Source organism: Diabrotica virgifera, chromosome 8 (assembly GCF_917563875.1).
Source record: "Diabrotica virgifera virgifera chromosome 8, PGI_DIABVI_V3a".
NCBI lineage: Eukaryota > Metazoa > Arthropoda > Insecta > Coleoptera > Chrysomelidae > Diabrotica > Diabrotica virgifera.
In genome coordinates this window covers 211,614,671-211,635,281 of record NC_065450.1, presented here as the reverse complement: position 1 = coordinate 211,635,281, position 20,611 = coordinate 211,614,671, and the positions used below count along the sequence as shown (strand labels likewise).

The 20,611-nt window shown below is 31.7% G+C and overlaps 1 protein-coding gene across 1 annotated transcript; it reads right to left on the bottom strand.

Annotated features, from left to right (window-relative positions):
- Positions 1-6,314: 6,314 nt before the first annotated feature.
- Positions 6,315-18,803, bottom strand: LOC114336155 (uncharacterized). The gene is made up of 4 exons (XM_028286487.2): positions 18,637-18,803; positions 12,392-12,446; positions 9,628-9,703; positions 6,315-6,608 (listed from the first exon to the last, which is right to left on the bottom strand). Exons 1-4 carry the CDS (start codon positions 18,674-18,676, stop codon positions 6,426-6,428), a joined length of 354 nt encoding a protein of 117 aa, XP_028142288.1. The 5' UTR covers positions 18,677-18,803; the 3' UTR covers positions 6,315-6,425.
- Between the last annotated feature and the right edge of the window lie 1,808 nt (positions 18,804-20,611).

The window sequence follows — 20,611 nt, the reverse complement described above, 5'->3', positions numbered from 1 at the left end:
AAATTGTTTATAACAATTTTTTGACCACTCGGATCGAAATCCCCCCTCGAAATTCTTAATTAGCAGCCAAAAATCCATAAGAAACCGTTGAGTTTGTCCATCAGAATTGAATATGACACGGTGACCCCTCTGGCGCCTAGACTATATGTTATCTTGTCCCTTTAATATTTAAGTTCAGTAAACTACATTTTCGAAGGTCATTTTTAAGTTCTATTATTGTGCACAGTTATCTGATATATGCGCACCATTAGCCGAATAGGTCGGGTAGTTGTGCGCGTTACACTAATTAGAAATTTTGTCTCTCGCTGTTCTATTGTTCAGCCATTCATTGAATGCGGCCTCTACCAATATACCTAGGTCATTGAAGTATATCTTCAAAGAAGTTTGAAACTGAAATGTTTGAAATTTTTGCAATATACTGAATTTCCCTTAGGTGCGCAAAAATAGCATAAGGACTCTTCGCCTTTAATTACTACAGTACCTACAAAGATGAATTGCTGAATTTACACGTGATCGTACAAACCTTGAAAGATAATCCGCCTCAAGGACGTCCAAAAACAGCTCAACAGCTCCAAAAAGAGAATAACTCCAGAAATCGTAAAGAAATATATTATGTAAAAAATCATACAGAAGTAAAAAACTTCGTTTGTACAATGGTACAAAAAAGTTTATTAAAAACCATTAAAAGTCATTCAAAAGGATTCGCAAAGCGTTTTCGATCTAGATCAGATCATCTTCAGTGCGTTCTGCTTAGTAAATGAAAATATATTATGTATATCGTACTTACTGAAAAATCGTCTAGTGACTGAAAGAGATTGAGTAGAAGTCCTAGGGATCTTTTGCATAAAGCAATATTTTGACAGTGGGTGCCGTATTCTCTAACCATGCAACAAACACATTAGAATACGTATTTCTCAGGAACATTTAGAGCGTTTTCAAAAGGATAAAGTGGATTATGCACGTCGATTTTCGATAACTCGCGACCAAAGAATTGCAGTTTAAGTTTCAGAAATATTGTGGACAGCCTTTTTTTAATCTTGAGTTGGTTTAGAATGGAAACATTTGTCCTATGATCTGTCCAAGGTATGCGCAGCATTCTTCCCCAGCATCACATTTCAAAGGCATCAATTTTTGGCGCTCGCATGTACGAACAGTCCAAGTCCCTGCTTCGTATAGAAACATTGATAATACAAGGGCATTCACCAGTCTCATCTTCATATTTTGAGAGATAGATCTGTCTTTCCAAACTTTAGTTAGGCGACTCATCGCATTTTTTGCCATATAAATACGTCTCCGAACTTCTGCTTCACAGTTACCATCGTTAGTTATACTAGACCCGAGATAGACAGCGGTGTTTACTATCTGGTATTTTTGTAATATCTTAGTCAGTTGAATAGTGTCAAATCTGTTGACCACCATTATTTTTGTCTTAGCTTTATTGATTTTCAGACCAACTTTATTGCTTTCGTACTCAACTCTTCACAGGGGATCAAACATTTCTTGCTCATTTGCTGCTATAAGTGTAGTGTCATAAGCAAATCTTAAATTGGAGATTATCCTACCAGCTACTGTTACTTCACCGGCCCATCCTTCTAAAACCATCCTCATGACATGTTTACCAAAAATGTTAAATAAGTCAGGTGACAACACGCATCCTTGTCTAAAACCTCTCTCGGTCTTGAATTGGTTTGAGAACTTATGATCTAGTCGTACTGTCGCTATACTGGACTGGTACAGATTTTTAATAAGTGTCACCAGGTGAATTATACAATCAAACGCCTTTTGGTAGTCAACGAAGTATATAATCATCCTCCTCCTCTATCTGTTATCCTTTGTAAGGATGTAGTGGCGTCATGTAAGTCGTTTGACTATTTCTATCCAATCCTCTCTCTCCTGTGCGTGTTGTTTTACTTCGGAGAACGAGTAACCAGTCATGTCCCTTATTTGGTCCGACCATTGTAATGGAGATCTTCCTCTGGATCTTCTGCCCTCTACGTTGCCTTCAACTATCATTCCTTCCATGCCTTCCCTTCTTCTAGTTATATGTCCAAAATATCTCAGTATATTTTGGTTGATAGTTGTGCTGAGTCTAGTTTTTATAATCATATGTATATCAATATAAAATCATAGGTACTTGAAATTCTCTAGACTTTTCAATGAGTTGTCTCAGGTTCAGGATTTGTTCCCTTGTACCTTTACTCTTTACAAACCCCGCTTGTTCCTGAGGTATTTGGTAATGTAGAAGGTTTTTAATCTGTTTTTGATGATGTGTAACAAGATTTTACTAGCTTGTGTTATTAGTGACAGTGTACGGTAGTTTTCACATCTGGTAGTAGTTCCTTTTTTGTGTAGCGGGATATAAATTGAAGTACACCAATCACTATTGAGGTACTGAACACTATGGGCATGGAGAATTGGATGGAGGTTGCTCAAGACCGGGAACAGTGAAAGCATGTTGCCGAGTCGGCTAAAACCCATGAAGGGTTGTAACGCCACGGAGTAAGTAAGTAAGCTTCATTCTTAAAGACTCAATCTAACGTCAAATTGGAGTAGGTATTACTTATAATAAAAAATACTTACACATTGTACAACTGTTGCACCAACCATATGAAGAGACTCAACCAAGGTATGACTACGTAGATAGTTGTTATGTAAAGCAAAGTCTACTGCAAAAAGCAGATCGCTAAGGTTGGTGGCTAATAGTATTAAAAAAAAATTGCCATAAACTTTATTAAACATCCTCACTGCCATAAATCCGTTTTTATATATTACTGTAATAGTGTTAATTTGTTTAAAAACTAATATTTTAGGCTGGTTGTGTTGTAGGAAAGTCGATCGGGTCAAATCGAACAGTGCAATAAAGATGCTGCTCAAATGGTCAGTCATCAGTAGAGAGAATATAATGAAAAAATTTAATTTAAACGAACTACATGACCAAAAAAAATTAGCCATATTGTATAGTATGGAAGATTGCCACATTATTTCATTTAAAATAAAGTATACCATGTTGGATATACAGGTTGCAGAAATAAACAAACCAAGCACTAGTCCAGTGATTTGTAGTTTTCGCTTGTATTGTTCCAGTGTGTTATCAATTGTAATAAAACTCTGATACATATGAGACAAAGGTTCTTGGTTAGTCCAAATAGAACACCAGCTATTGATTTCAAAGAGAATGGAACCAAATAATGCTAAACGTTTTAAAAAGTTGTATGACCTCATATCGTACGTTAACACGAGCATGCAAGGTATTTCAATTATATACAAGCAGCTACAGATCCACTTTTGAATCAAAGACGATGTATCTTTTCTTGAGATTCCTGGAAACAATCCTATAATAAATCCGAATTTTAGGATCTTTTGAGTTGAGCTTTTATAATTTTTAAATGAAATACCGCCAAACATTATGCGATTTAAAGACGAATGACCGAAATGTGTAATCTGATGTCAATCAAATTACACTTGGAATAATGGACGCAACAAATAACATTATAAAGGCTTTTAAGAGAATTAAAAACAGTTTAATCAAAGAAAATAGATATGTTTATAAAATTGTAAGTACCTATACAGGGTGATTGATTAGTAGGGTAAAGCTCAATAGCTCCGCTATAGTAATAGATAGCAATAAAAGTTAATAACAAAAATTTTAGCCACCTTTGAGCTTCACATTACAAAATTATTTAGAATGTTACAGGGTGTTAGATAACACAGTGGCAGATCTAACTTATGTTTTTTTAAATGAAACACCATATATTTTATTTTATATTCGAAATCTTGTTAACTTCTCTATCACAAAAATATAAAGGTTTGTAATGTTATACAGGGTATTTACAAAGTTATAACCAATTTTGTATGAACATCGTAACAAGTTCAACTCTCTGTATAAATAAAAATAAGCACAACAACAATTGTTTATTATTAATGCCATATTTTTTTATTTATTGTCAAAATTTTAAGAATTATTGATATTGCTAATTTTCTTTATATCAAATACAGGGTGAGTCACAACGCAAGTACATTATTTCCTCAGTAATTTTAAATGGAACACTCTGTGTTTTATATCATTATTGAAAAGTAACATTAACGTACTTTAATTTTTATATAACATTCCCTATGCACAAATTTATTAGTTTTCGAGATATTTTCATTTTTCAGAGCAAATTATTTTAGGTGTTTAAATTTATCTAAATTTTAAGTAAGCCATGACTGAAATGACAATTGAAGATTACCGATTATCAATCCGGTAATCAATGTAACACTGTAGCAAATAAAGAAATAAAAATAATTTATTAGTACAGTGGAACCTCGATAAGTCGGCCCCCGATAACCCGGAAGTCCGGCTAACCCGGACCGATTTTCATCGGGCAAACATTTCAACAATAAAAATGTATGTATTATGTTAAAAATTTTATCTGCAGCCGCTTCTGGAATGTCTTAAAAATATCGAATGTCATTGATAAAACTTCCCTTCAATCATAATATAATATTTGAGAGATAATGGGTATCTGTGTAATTTGAACTATATGATAGTAAAAATGACTCATGCACACGGCGGCGGCAGAGGGACATTCATTATTGCAAACAACAGGCACCTGTTATTCCTTTATTTATTTTCAACTGTCTTTTAAAAAATTGTTTTTTAAACAATGGTCTTTTAAACAATGAAAGAGTCACTGTTCTTAAATTACATAAGCAGACCAGACGAAATTATTGACACAACCAAACTGACTGAGTTTTTTTACCTAGAAATTAATAATACTCTATATTGTCTATACTAAACTCTATACAACCATAGGTAACTGTGCATTATATTTCATATTATTTTGCTTATAAGGGACTTTATCTATAAGTATACCGTATTTTATTAATTTTTACCATGCTCTCCGGCTAACCCGGATTATCGATAACCCGGATCGGCCGCGGTCCCGATTAATCCGAGTTATCGAGGTTCCACTGTAATACATTTTACAAACAAAAACACAACCACTACATGCAACATTTTTGAAACAATTAAAAACTATCTTTTTATGTAAATGCAACAAATAAACAAAGAAAATTAGTAATAAATTTTACCAAAAAACACACAAACACAAAATACAATATTTTGTGAAGACAATTAAACACTACTTTTGTATGTAAATGTAACAATGTAACAAATAAAAAACGAAACATAATTTATCAGTAATACATTTTGCAAAAAAACATGTTTTAAAAAATTAGAAGCTACTTTTAATAAAATATTTTTAATATTATCAAAATTATCTCCTAACCCATTTATGTACGCCTAAAAACGATTATTGAATGAGCTACTTACTCTACGGAGCATTTGTAAATTAACACATCGAAATACACTTTGTATTCTATTTTTCATCTAATCCCTTGTTGTTGGAGGTAATTTATAAACTTTATTATTAACGTAACCCCAAAAAAATCAGTCCAGTTTAGTAAATTCTGGTGATTTGGGTGGCCACGCTACTGGTCCATTGAAAAATGAAAATATCTCGAAAACTAATAAATTTAGACAACATAGGGAATGTTATCTAAAAATTAAAGTACGGTAATGGTACTTTTCAATAGTGATATAAAATACAGGGTGTTCCATTTAAAATTACTGAGAAAATAATGTACTTGCGTTTTGACTCACTCTGTATTTGATATAAAGAAAATTAGCAATATTGACCATTCCTGAAAATTTTGACAATACATTAAAAAATATTGCATTAATAAACCATTGTTGTTTTGCTTATTTTTATTTATACAGGGAGTTGAACTTGTTACGATTTTCATATAAAATTGGTTATAACTTTGTAAATACCCTGTATAACATAACAAACCTTTATATTTTTGTGATGGAGAAGTTAACAGGATTTCGAATTTAAAATAAAATATAGGGTGTTCCATTTAAAAAAACATAAGTTTGGTCTGCCACTGTGTTATCGAACACCCTGTAACATTCTAACTAACTTTGTAATGTGAAGCTTAAAGCTGGCTAAAATTTTTGTTATTAACTTTTATTGCTATCTATTACTATAGCGGAGCTATTGAGCTTTACCCTACTAATCAATCACTCTGTATATGCATTAACAAAAAAGCTGTGGTGTGTCTACATACACTTTTTGTATTGTGTAAATTTGAAATCTAAATATTTTTTAATACATTTTATTTTTTGGGAATGATAATAATAAAGACAACTCAAGACATTCGTAAGATATGCCAGCGCAGAATCGCGCTGGCACAAACCTGCTGCAAATCGAGTCAAAGGTAACATAGATTATATTTATAGATTAGATAGACGATAATTTAAACATTCAGAATTTGTGTTTCAGATTGGTTTATTTTTTGTTATAAAATGCATTTATGTTCTATTAGCATCAGCACTTTTTATTTAGAATAACAATATATTTTTATTTAGAAAAATAATAGCGTTAATAACTTCCACTAGCTGGACACTTTTTCAATTGGATGCATTTGTCCATTACTGTGTCAGTGTCAACTTCGTCATAAAAGGAATCAACCTCCTCTAGATATGAGTCCAAGCATAGTTGCCTTGTTTCTTCAGTTGCAAACACTACTTCACAAACAAAAGTCTTTTGCGATGTTGCTGTTTCCTAAAATATAAATTCAAAAATTATAACCAAATAAACAATGGTCAACGAGAAAAACCTGGACATAATAGTAGAACTGTTCAACGCTATCTATACTACGGGAATCATTCCTAGAGAAATGTTGACATCAGCATTTGTGTGTTTGCCAAAAAAAGTGAATGCCAAAGAATGCAGTGACTACCGAACCATAAGCTTAATGTCACATACCTTGAAAATTCTGCTGAAAATTATCCACGCCAGAATACACTCTAAACTGGAGCTGGATATTAGTGACACTCAATATGGGTTTCGCAATGGAATGGGCACCAGAGAGGAATTATTCTCCTTCAACGTGCTGACACAGAGATGTTTGGATGTTAACCGTTCTCTTTACGTCTGTTTTATAGACTACAATAAAGCGTTTGATAAAGTAAAACATGACCGAATCATGGAAATTCTAAAAACTAAAAACCTAGATGAAAGAGATTTAAGACTAATAACACATCTCTATTACAATCAGCGAGCAATAGTAAGAATTGAAACAGAAACATCTGAAGAAATGGAAATAAAGAGAGGAGTCAGGCAAGGCTGCATACTATCACCTCTATTATTTAACGCTTATTCTGAAGAGGTAATGCGAGAAACTCTGGAAGATGAAACAGTCGGCATAAGAGTAAATGGAGTCTTAGTTAACAACATCAGATATGCAGATGATACAGTAATAATAGCCGATAATTTACAAGACCTGCAAATACTCATGAGTAAAATAGTAAGGTGTAGTAGGGAGTACGGACTCTCTCTCAATATCAAAAAGACAAAGTTTATGAAAATTAGTAAAAACAACCATAATACTAACGAAATCTTGATAGTAGAGGGCCAGCAGATCGAAAGAGTAAAAAAGTACACTTACCTAGGGACACTTATAACCGAAAATAATGACTACACTGCAGAAATCAAAGTCAGAATCGAGAAAGCACGTTCTAATTTTATGAAAATGAAAAAGGTCCTATGTAGCAAAGATTTAACATTAGCTCTTAAAGTACGCCTAACAAAATGTTACGTATATAGTGTACTATACTATGGACTGGAATCATGGACGTTAAATGTAGAGACAATGAGACGACTTAACGCCTTTGAAATGTGGACGTATAGAAGAATTATGAGGGTTTCCTGGGTAGATAGAGTTACGAACAATAAAGTACTGAGAAGAATAGGTAAAGAGAAGGAAGTTGAACTTACAATTAAAGAAAGAAAACTACAGTACCTCGGAGATGTGATGCGGGGCGAGAAGTATGGCATCCTGCGACTCATAATGCAGGGAAAGATAGATGGCAGAAGAAGCATCGGCAGAAGACGAATTTCATGGCTGAAGAACCTGAGAGAATGGTTTGGATGCAGCTCAAAACAACTATGTAGAGTTACTGCCTCAAAAATTAAAATAGCTATGATGATTGCCAACCTCCGTAGCGGAGATGGAACCTGAAGAAGAAGAAACAATGGTGGATGAACTGAGAACGTGACTACAGTTATATCATTCTTCTTCTTCTTCATGTGCCTTGTCAGTTGCGGACCTTGGCTATCATCATAGCAATTTTAATTTTGTTTGCAGCGTTTCTGAATAACTCGATCGATGTTAGTCCAAACCATTGGCGTAAGTTTTGAAGCCATGAGTGTCTTCTTCTTTCGGGTCCGTGTTATGTCATTATAATTATCAATTTAACACGACACAGACATACAAACACATACACATACAAAACAACAATGGGGGCTATGATGTATCATTTACGTAAATAATTACATACAAGTGTAAAATTCAGAATACGTACATCAGATTGGTTTACTGTAAAGAGACCGAAATCATTAGACCGAAAGCAGTAGACTGAACTCATTAGACCCAAAAGCACTTTACCGAAACCTCACTAGACCGAACAGCAGAAGACCGAAAAGCAGTTCTTTTTACTTGTCGCAGTAAAAGAGATAAGACTAATGACTAATGTAATTACAACTAAATGTTATTTGGATGGTTATTATAAACAGTTAAAATGGTGTTAACGTCACTCTATCCTTAATTTATTTTTACCTTCACTAATTTGTTTAACGGATGAAAATTATTTCATATCAGACTGTACAGCGTAACAATTTACACAGTCTATATATAAAATAATACAAAAAAATACAATAGACAAAAAGGCAGATATATACAAAATCTTAGCATAATTTTCTGCAATCTTTTTAAATTTATGTACCACTTCGGTCTAATGCTGTTCGGTCTAGTGAGGTTTCGGTAAAGCGCTTTTCGGTCTATTGAGTTCGGTCTACTGCTTTCGGTCTAATGATTTCGGTCTAATTGTCGAGTACCCATCAGATTAGCCTTTTCTATTCTGATTTTGAGTTCCTCTAAGTAATCTCCTGTGGAGTTGACTAAGATTAGCCATGGTCGATTGTCCAATCGAATAAGCCACAATTTTGGTTTGAAATTAAATTTATTTGACGTTTCCACAGCCACATCAAAATTTTTTATCAAAATATTGATTTCGGTCTAATGATTTCGGTCTAATTGTCGAGTACCCATCAGATTAGCCTTTTCTATTCTGATTTTGAGTTCCTCTAAGTAATCTCCTGTGGAGTTGACTAAGATTAGCCATGGTCGATTGTCCAATCGAATAAGCCACAATTTTGGTTTGAAATTAAATTTATTTGACGTTTCCACAGCCACATCAAAATTTTTTATCAAAATACAAAACATTAATAAATTAAACAAATTTTGTGTATGTTCCTTGGTAAAAAAATTCTTCTAATAATTTAATTTCATCTGATTCATTCATACCTATTGACAATTCAGACAAATATTATACATTTTAAAGTAGACGACTTTAAAATGATATTGCCAATATTTATGAGTTGTGTTCCTGGGACGACTTTATTGGAAGATAGTTCACTTGAATACATGAAATCAACTTTAACTTAAGTTAAGAATATTTGTCAGAAATATCATAGCACGTAATATCAAAAATTAAAAAATAAGTTATTCATTAGTTCTTACCTTAGGAATATCTTCTTTCTTGAAAGCTTCCATGATATTCCCAATCATAAAACAAACTCCACAGACTAAGTCATCTCTAAAAAGATACAAATAGATTTTTTAATATGACAAAATTTAAGAACTCAATTTAACACAGAATATTTTTACGGTTCTGGGAGTGGTTTATAAAATTTTATCAACTTATATACCAAACCCATATTATATATAAGAAGACAGGGATGTTTTATTTAACATTTATTCGAAAGCCGTATTTCAAGAGTCTTTGGAAGATGCAGAGATCAGAATTAAAGTTAATGAGTATTAATCAACAACATGCGATATGCTGATGATTGTGTCTTAATTTGTAACAACATAGTCGATCTTCGTTGTCACTATAATCGGAGAATACAGTAAGCGAATGCGATTAGAGAATAATATCTACAAATAAGACCAAATTCATGATCATTTCCAGAATCTTGGATGCACTTGACTCCACCATACACTGAATATCATCAAGTCCATTGAAAGAGTGAGCAAATTTAAATACATGGGAATGTGGTTTTTTGAAGATTGGAACAAAGACTGCTAACAAAGATTTGAACCACATCTTTGTTAGCAATTATTCTGCAACTAGTTATATCTTGTACGTGTGCACCGAAAAAAATAAAAAAAAACAGAAGAAAATTATATAAAAATAAAAAAAATAAACAAAATTTAAAAAAAAACAAAAAAAAAACAATAGGAAAAGAGAATAATAAGGATTTAAAAACAAACTAATTATACATATAAAAAGATGGGTAAAAATTAAATAATAAAAAAAACAAAAGAAAAATTGCACACGCATTAATTTTACCCTACTAATATTTTGAGCACTGTAATCATGAAGAATGATCAGTTTTCAATTAAAAATAATTATTATAGTTAAAGAAAAAATTGTCTGGCTAATTGGTTCTTACCAAAGCCATCACTTTTTTTTCGGAAAAGTTACGGAACAAATGACCATATACAAAGTATAAAAACCCTAATAGAGAAAGTCGTGGAATACAATAAACCTCTAGTTCTGGTATTTATCGATTTTCACAAAGCATTTGACACAGTTGAGCTTAGCAAAATATTACAGGCGCTTAAATAATGCAGGCTAGATTATAGGTATACAAAATTATTATACAAAATATACTTACAGGCAACAACCACTGTCAAATTGCATACTAACAGTAATCGCATAAAAATAGAATGGGGGTTTAGACAAGGAGACCCAATGTCACCTAAACTTTTTAATACGGTCTTAGAACATGCTTTCAAGAGTTTGGATGGGATGACAAAGGAAATAAAAATAGATGGAGAATACCTAAACAACTTACGTTTCGCCGATGATATAGTCATACTAGCTGAGGATCTAGGTATGGCAAGAGAGATGGTACAGGAACTCGCTGTGGCTACAGAAAATGTAGGTTTAATTTTAACTATTTATAATGGGAAATAAGCCACAATATTATTAAAAATGATTTTTATTAACGTTTCGACGCCCAAATCGGGTGCCGTTGTCAAAATACAAAATACTACTAACATAAACAAAAATGTTGTTGCTTAGTAAAAAAATTCTTCTAATAATTTATTTAATTTGACTCATTTATATCGGCAATTCAGATACATATGATACATTTTAAAGTAGAAGACTTTAAAATGATATTGCCAATATGTATCATATGTATCTGAATTGCCGATATAAATGAGTCAAATTAAATAAATTATTAGAAGAATTTTTTTACTAAGCAACAACATTTTTGTTTATGTTAGTAGTATTTTGTATTTTGACAACGGCACCCGATTTGGGCGTCGAAACGTCAATAAAAATCATTTTTAATAATATTGTGGCTTATTTCCCATTATAAATAGTTAAAATTGCAAAAATGCCACAAGAAAATAGCTTCAGAACAACATGTAGGTTTAAATATAAACATCTCGAAAACAAAAATAATGACAAATTTGGTACCCAACCAGAACATCAGTATTGGTGGAAAAGAAATAGAACTCGTAGATAGATATAAATACCTGGGACATGAAATTACGATTGGAAGGGATAACCAGACTCATGAACTGAAGAGAAGAATCGGTCTTGGGTGGGCAGCATTTGGAAAACTGAGAGAAACTTTTAAAAGTGAGTTGCCCACATGCCTAAAGAGAAAGATATTTGATCAGTGCATCCTCCCAGTCTTGACGTACGTGTACAGATCAGAAACACTTACCTTAACTAAAGCCTCGGCTACCAAACTAAGAGTCGCGCAAAGAAGAATGGAGCGGTCAATGTTAGGATTAACTCTGCGAGACAAAATCAAAAACGAAGAAATCAGGAGAACAAAGGTGACTGACGTCATCGAAAGAATAGCCAGGTTGAAGTGGAGATGGGCAGGACACATAACCAGAATGACAGATGGGCGATGGACGAAGAGGTTATTAGAATGGAGGCCAAGAGAAAACAGGAGAAGCGTCGGTCGACCGCATACAAGATGGACTGACAACTTAAGAAAGCTAAATAAAAACTGGATGAGAGCGGCGCAGGATAGATCGGGTTGGAAACGAGGGGAGGAGGCCTATGTTCAGCAGTGGACTTTGGAGGCTGGATGATGAAAGCCATCACATTAATTAAAAAAAATAGGTAGAGCCAACCCACTTGTCTTGAATAATATGTTCTGATAAAGAGCGCTTTTTAACTGTTACAGTTATATTATTGTTTCAAATAAATTTTTATTATTAAATAATTGAATGCTTAATTTATTTTACTTACGGTTCTGGTGTTGGACTTGGTGCTGGAGTTGGAAGTTTTGCTGATAATATAATACCTACAAGAAAATAGATTATGTGCTTGTTATTTTACATGCATAAGCCTTGATTAAACAAGCCCTTACGAAAGTAAAAGCCTTGACTTGATAACGGCACTGTTCAATAAGATATATGACGCAGGTAAAATATAATCAGAAATCCTAAGAACAACTGGAATTGATGAGCAAGACCTACGAATTATACCAGAATTATATTGGTACCAAACAGCAAAAATTAAAATAGAGCACACAACATCCGAAAATATACAAATCCGACGAGGAGTGCGACAGGGTTGCGTCTTATCACCGCTATTATTTAATCTGTATTAGGAGTCTATATTTAGAGAAGCATTAAACGAGGTACAAGGTGGAATCAAGAAAAACGGAACCAGGATAGACAACATTATCAGGTACGCCGATGATACCGTGCCCTTAACAATAGGGAACTTGCGAATTTTTTTGTATTACATAATAATGTTCAGTTTTGTTTAAAAATGAGATTTCCAAAATTTCACGCTTCAAAAACTCGTAATAACTTAGAAATACATATTATTTAAAGTCTTCTGCGGTATAAAATAGTTCAAACGACCCGTGACGTCACATAGTTTTACATAAGTTATTATTATGGTTATATTTCGCTGTGTCTAGGTACACGCTAACGTGTACGCAAATAAAAAAGTTAGGTACACGCGAATTAAACTCCATCAAGCCAGTGATGTCATGATTTAGCGTGCGCAGTGACTGTATATTTTGGTACATGCTATTTTGATATGTTTAGTGTTTGTTTGATAGAAAAATATTTGTTAAGGGAAGGGAAGCAGAACTATTCAGATGTTTCAAACTTAATTGTAATAAATCGATGTATACAGGGTGTTTGGTAATGAATGGGCCATAGCTTAACCTCAGGTTCCTGAGGTTAAAATAGGCCGATTTAAGCTAACTTACCTTAGTACAAAGTTTATAATAACCGAGATACAGGGTGTCAAAGTTAAACTTTTTTTTTTATTTATTATTGAATATTTCCTGACAGGCATGAGATATCAATACGAAATTTGGTAGGTATGTGGGAGTTTTTCGTGACGAGAAAACTAAATTCCCTACCAAAAGTTAGGTGTTGGCCAGAGGGCGCCACATATGCCTTTCAGGAATCATTTAATACATTCAATTTTTTTATCCGTCACTCCGTATAATTTTGACATTAAAATTTTTATTCCCCTATTAGTTTTACTTAAAAAAGATATACCTCTTTTATCTCCCTAAACTCAACCGTTTAAGAGATAAACGCATTTTAAATCTGCGGTGCAACATAATTTTTAGCATAATATCATTGTAGTTACACCAGAAAAATAACTTAAAACCATAAAATTATCCAAAAATGTATCGCAAATTTCTTCAAATGGAATTTGCGATGCAATAACATAAATTTGAGAACTGGAACTGACACAATTATTATGGTTTTAAGTTATTTTTCGGGTGTAACTACAATGATATTATGCTAAAAATGACGGTGTATCGCAGATTTAAAATGCGTTTATCTCGAAAACGGTTGAGTTTAGGGAGATGAAAGAAGTATACTTTTTTTAAGTAGAACTAATAGGAGGATAAAAATTTTAATGTCAAAATTATACAGAGTGAGGGATAAAAAAATTGAACGTAATAAACGAGTGCTGAAAGGCGTATGTGGCGCCCTCTGGGCAATACATAATTTTTGGTAGGGAATTTAGTTTTCTCGACCCAAAAAAACCCCACATACCAAATTTCATGTTGTTATCTCATACCTGTCAGGAAATATTCAATAATAAATAAAAAAAAGTTTACCTTTGACACCCTGTATCTCGGTTTTTATAAACTTTGTACTAAGGTAAGTTAGCTTAAATCGGCCTATTTTAACCTCAGGAACCTGAGGCTAAGCTATGGCCCATTCTTTACCAAACACCCTGTATATAAAAGTATATATTTAGGTTAGCAAAATAAATATATATATTTAGTTGACATGACACGTACAAAATATTGTTAAAATAATTTTTATACGTAAGTTAATTATTATAATTAACTATTCTAAATGGGAAATAAGCCACAATTTAACTAAAAAAATGATTTTATTAACATTTTATTTGTCATTGTCAAAATACAAAAATTAGTCAGATTAAATAAATTATTAGAAAAAATTTTTTACTAAGCAACAACATTTTTGTTTAATTTAATAATATTTTGTATTTTCACAACGACGTCCGATTTAGACGTCGAAGCGTTAATAAAATCATGTTTTTAGTTAAATTGTGGCTTAGCTCCCATTTAGAATAGTTGATTACAAAAATGCCACAAGGAAATAGCTTCAGAACAAGTTAATTATTATTGTAAAAGCTTTAGGTCTTCCTTTTATTTTGATTTTGGACGGTAATACTATTTCACTATATATATATATATATATATATATATATATATATATATATATATATATATATATATATATATATGATTGTTAATATGTAATGACTGTTGGAATGTAATAAAAATTTTATTGGGGAATGCAGTCAATAAATATTTGGGCTATTCAGTGAAACACTTTGAACTTATTAGTCGAGCTTTCGAAAATTTTATTTTCTTTATCAAGACTATCTACAAATAAAAATGTTTAAATTTAGATAAAACTCAAAACAAAACTTAATATTATATATTAATATATATATATATTAATTTATAATCTCTTAACTTTTCATACTGTTTTAAAATGTTGTTAAACTCATTAAAACAACTAAGTAATTGTCGACACTGCATAGTTAATTTAAAAACAAACACTAAACAAATAAAAAATAAGAAATCTCTTTACTAAAATCAATATTAAAATTAAAGTGCAAACACAACGCGATTAAACAAATTCCAACACTCGGACACTCTAACTTTTTTATTTGCGTACACGTTAGCGTGTACCTAGACACAGCGCTATATTTAGGTATATTCTTCTTCTCCTTCTTTAGTTTATTGGCCTCGACCTACTTGTGTATTTGGCCAGCTCGTCGTCGGGAATACAGGAAAAATATTTATATTCTAATGACATTTATCGTATGTCGTTGTAATAATATATACCAGTTTGTTGAGATTGGAGTTTGATAGAGTTTTTGAAGGAAAGGAAAGAAGGTTTACTATTGAAAATAAAACCATTTTGTAAAAGTACAAAATTTTCTATGAATAGTTCAAACGATCAAAAACACTTTTAACGTCACATAACTGTAGTTTTTACTGACGTTTATAATGTCTAATTTAAAATTATATATAGTACAATTGGTGTAGAATGTAAACATACAACGGCGTGACGTCACGACGCGTTTTGGGGTGGCTGGTATAAGTTGAATTTTTAGTCGTCTTTAGGGGCCAAACGAAAGACAAACAAAACTTTTTAATCTTTGATACAGGTTCTAAATTATGTTCTGTTATGATTTATAACATTTTTTTCGAATTTAAAATTGTATGCAAGTTCCCTAATATTTTGGAATAAAATATGCCAAATTTTCTTATATGGATCTGACAGAAGAATGTTTTAGAGTGAATTTAGGAACACCTTGTAATTATTTTAATTTTTTTACTTGTGTTTTGAGTATGTACTGAACTTCGTCATTTTTAGTTTTTTTTTGCAGTTTTAAGTTGCTTATATTTTGAAAACAATCAACTTTACAGAAAGATTACACAAAACACCTTTTTTGTTCCCAGTGATTCAAAGATTCAAAAATGATTCTTTATAATTTGTTATATATTTTTTTTTAATAAATGTAGCAATAACTCCGAAATTACGGCATTTGGGTATATGGAATATTACATGAAAAATAATCAGTATTTCTTAAGGACTTCAAATCGCAAAAAATAGGCAGTGTATCCCATTTGAAATAAGAAAGTTTATTAGATTTCCAGAAAAACTGAAAATCTGAAAACAATGCAAATAACACTATATTATCGGCCGCATTAGAAAACACTTACCCACCAAAATCTATGAAAATCGTGCAAACCGTTTAAGAGGTAATTGAGGTGTTCCATACATAAAGCTCACTCTCGGTATAAATTTTAAACAGGGTGTCCAGAAACTCTACCGACAAACGAAGACAGGAGATTCCTCAGATAATTTTAAGATATTTTAAACCAATTCACCTTGTCCGAAAATGCTTCCTAAGGGAGCTAGAGCTATTTGAAGATGGCGTCTTGAAATTAGTTTTTCTTAAATAACTCCAGAACGCTTCTATCGAGGAAAACGAAAATTGGTACACATATTTATCTTCCAGAGATACATCGATTTCATGTATTGCGAATTTCTAGTACCGGTCATAGGTATCCGTTTTGGGTAGGGCAACAGTTATTTTATCGCACAACTTTTTTATCTTTAATTTTTAAGCATTTTTGGCTCTGGATTATTAAATTGTGAGGTATTCTACAACTAAAAGCTACTCTTCTTTTAAGTCGATAGGATACACCGTTTTCTACAAAAATCAATTTGAAAATTTTTCTTTTTTTGAATTTCCAAAAAAAAATTCAAAAAAAAACTATTTAGAAATCCGAAAACTGGTTCGTTTATTTATATTTCATAGATGAATCGATTTCATTAATTGCAATTTGTAGTAGGTACGGGTCATATATGCGTCCGTTTTGGCTAGGTCAACGCTAATTTTATCGCATAACATTTTTAGGCATTTTTGACTCTAAATTATTAAGTTATGAGGTATTCTAGTACTAAAAGTTACTCTTGCTTTAAGTTGGTAAAATACACCGTTTCTTTTGAAAAAAAAAGAATGTGTGTGTACTTTGTACGCACGTAAGAAGTTATACTTCTATTATATGATTTAAACGAAATTAATATACTTTTTATTTATATTTTGTTTAAATATTAAACTAATTTATACTTACTACTTCTTAAACATTTTTATTAGAACAGTGCCAAAAATTAAAATAATAAAAGAATAAAACACACACAAACACATTAAACAAGCCACAAATGATATCTGAACATTAATTGTCGAAATTTTTTTTAACTAAATACGTATTTTCTGAAAATAAAATTATATAATAAATATACTTACAATCATAAAATGTATTAAAAAAAAACAAAAAAGAAAGTTTCTATTGGGACTCAAACCAGCGCTGATAAGCGCGGTTGGTATTGGAATTCATTCACCTTCAACGCTTAGCCACGGACACTATGTGTCATTATTTACGAAGATCGACTAACTAAACGGATTAAACTTGTGATATTTTGATATTTTGAAAATTGATCAAATTGTTTTAATTTTGAATTGAAATGATTTAGAATTGAAAAAATACAACAAAACATAGAGTAAGAAAACAATATATTAGGTGAATATTGATAGAAATTTTGATGGTAATCAAATTATATAAATAAAAGTATTACATACTATGTATTTTGGCAGATCAAATAGGTAGGTTTATACCCATGATACATTAACAATTATTACGTACCTGTTGCTTTTAAAAACTATTTAAAAGTCACTAAAATATTATAAACTTTTTTGTTTCTGTCCTCACAACAATAAAACTAATATATTGTAAATTTGTTTACCTTTACCTTTACCTCCAAACCACAGCTGTCCTACAGCTGCCATATCGGATAATTTTTGACATGTCATTTGAACATCCAATCAGAACAAAGTTATAATGCGCATGCGCCGGGCTGATAGGTTTTAACATATAAAAATTCACCCTCTATCGCCGGTAAAGAAGTATAACTTCAAAAATCATTTTAAATCCAAAAAACGAAACATTTTCAAATCGATTTTTCTAGAAAACCGTGTGTCCTACTGAATTAAAGCAATAGTACCGTTTAGTACTAGAATACCTCACAATTTAACAATCCAGTGTCAAAAATGCTTAAAAGTTAAAAACAAAAAAGTAATGTGATAATATAACCATTGCCCTACCCAAAACAGACGCCTATGATCGGTACTAGAAATTCGCAATGAATGGAATCAATTTATCTCTGGAAGATAAATATACGCACCGATTTTCGTTTTTCTAAATTGAAGCGTTCTGGAGGTATTTAAGAAAAACTAATTACAAGACGCCATTTTCAAAAAGCTCTAGCTCCCGTAGGAAGCATTTTCGGACTAGGTGAATTGAGCTAAATTGTCTTAAAATTATCTGAATAATCTGCTGTCTTCGTTAGTCGGTAGAATTTCTGGACACCTTCTAGACTGCTATTAATAAGACTTACCAAAACAAGCGAAGAATACAATAACGAATACTGATTTCATCTTGTGTAAAATATTTTATTTACAGCTAATGGCAAAGAGAACAAAAAACTAAGAAGGTGGAGTACTAAACTTCAGTTTTATACTAGTAAGTAAAGAATACTTAAGTCAGTATTAATGTAAGCATCAATTATTGATGTTTTACATACAATAGCATGAACAATACTTCTGAGATGTTCCAGTAAAGGTTTAAAGTAGGATTATTATTAGGTTTTTTATTTATTTATAATATGTTTATTATTAGGTATTATATACATATTAAGGCTTAAAGTAGGATTATTATCCAAATTTTTTCTTATCAAATAACACCTAACTGAGTCAATTTTTAAGAACAAATATTTTTATCTACTTTTTACGTTAAAACCAGATAGTCCAGGCTGTATGCTCGCCCCCGTTTGGTAAATTATTCCGATTCGTTTTTTTTTTGCGCACAAACTCAAACATATAACAAATCCACAGGATGCTAGGAGGTACCGCGCTATTTTGTTTAACAAATTTAAAATATTAATTTTTTCACTTCGGACAAACGTTTTTTAGATTCTTTGGGTAATTATGAGCAAAAAAGGTCTCTTGTGATTTTTCTCTAAAATTGATTGTTGTCGAGTTATACGCGATTCAAAATTTGAAAAACGCGAAATTAGCCATTTTCAAGGCTCAATAACTCGGTTAAAAATTAAAAAGTCCCCCTCCTAGATAAAAGCCCCCCTTCCCCCCTATAAGATCATAAATAAATCATTATTTTAAAACTGTAATAAAAGGTAGTGTGGAAGGAACACGATGAATTTAAATTCTGGTGGATGAGGGGATACTTCTCATTTTTTCTTAAAATGCATTAGGCATCATTGTTTTGCAGGATATCTCGCTTAGTTTGATTGTAATCGACATTTAATATTGCTCATTTTAAAGGTCTTTTCAAGCACTACAAAAGGTATTGGTGGCATTATACACCTAAAATCGACCGTTTCTCAGTTATTTACAGTTGAACACACCGATTTGCGCTTGCACCAAAAAACAAACTCTTTATCTACCATATCTCTTTTTATGGTATTAGAAGATTTATGAAGGAGCGAATCTCTTTGCTTTTTATGAGCTACAAAAATGTTTTATACAGGGTGTTAGTAAATAAGTATGAAAAACTTTAAGGGGTAAATCTACATGAAAAAATAATGACAGTTTGCTCTATAAATGTATGTCCGCAAATGCTTCGTTTCCAAGATACGGGGTGTTGAATTTTTTTTTTCAAACTGCGAATTTTGTTATTGCTCTAAAACATTTTAAGCTATGAAAATTAAATTTGGTGGGTTTCAAGTGGTAGTTGTTGCGCATTTTTTTGCAAACAAATAACAATTTTATATTCATCATTGGCGCGCCTACGGGTAATGGTCTGAATTTTTTAAAGAAAAAAATAGTACGCCACTGAGATATTTCAAATTAAAAATTATTTTTGTATTCCACGTTTACTTTATGATAAAGAACCTTTCTTGTCTTTTTTCATATGGTGCACCGTTTTTATGGAAAAAAAATAAAACGTCTTCACGCGTATTTTTTATTTCGTAATACATTATCAAGAACTCTCCAATATAATAATGCCAAATTAGAACAATAACAGAAAATATTTCTAAAAAGATTTTAACTATGTGCAAGGCTACAACAAATGTTCAAAATTGCCTCCTTTAAAGGTGACACGAGTAATTTTATATTCACCATTGGCGCGCGTACGGGCAATGGCCCGAATTTTTTAAAGAAAAAATAGTACGCCACTGAGATATGTCAAATTAAAAATCATTTTTGAATTCCTCGTTTAATTTACGGCAAAAAATCGTTTTGTCTTTTTTCATATGAGGCGCCGTTTTTATGCAAAAAAATAATAATATCTTTAACGTTTACAAAGTATTTGAAATAAGTTTCTCTGCATATGGAATCTACCTCAAATAATTT

Excerpts from the sequence above, each read along its gene's own strand:
- LOC114336155 (XM_028286487.2), bottom strand. The coding sequence starts at position 18,676 with ATGAAATCAGTATTCGTTATTGTATTCTTCGCTTGTTTTG. Across the intron at positions 12,447-18,636 it reads TGTATTCTTCGCTTGTTTTG|GTATTATATTATCAGCAAAA; the intron begins GTAAGTCTTATT and ends ATTTTCTTGTAG. Across the intron at positions 9,704-12,391 it reads CCAAGTCCAACACCAGAACC|AGATGACTTAGTCTGTGGAG; the intron begins GTAAGTAAAATA and ends GTATCTTTTTAG.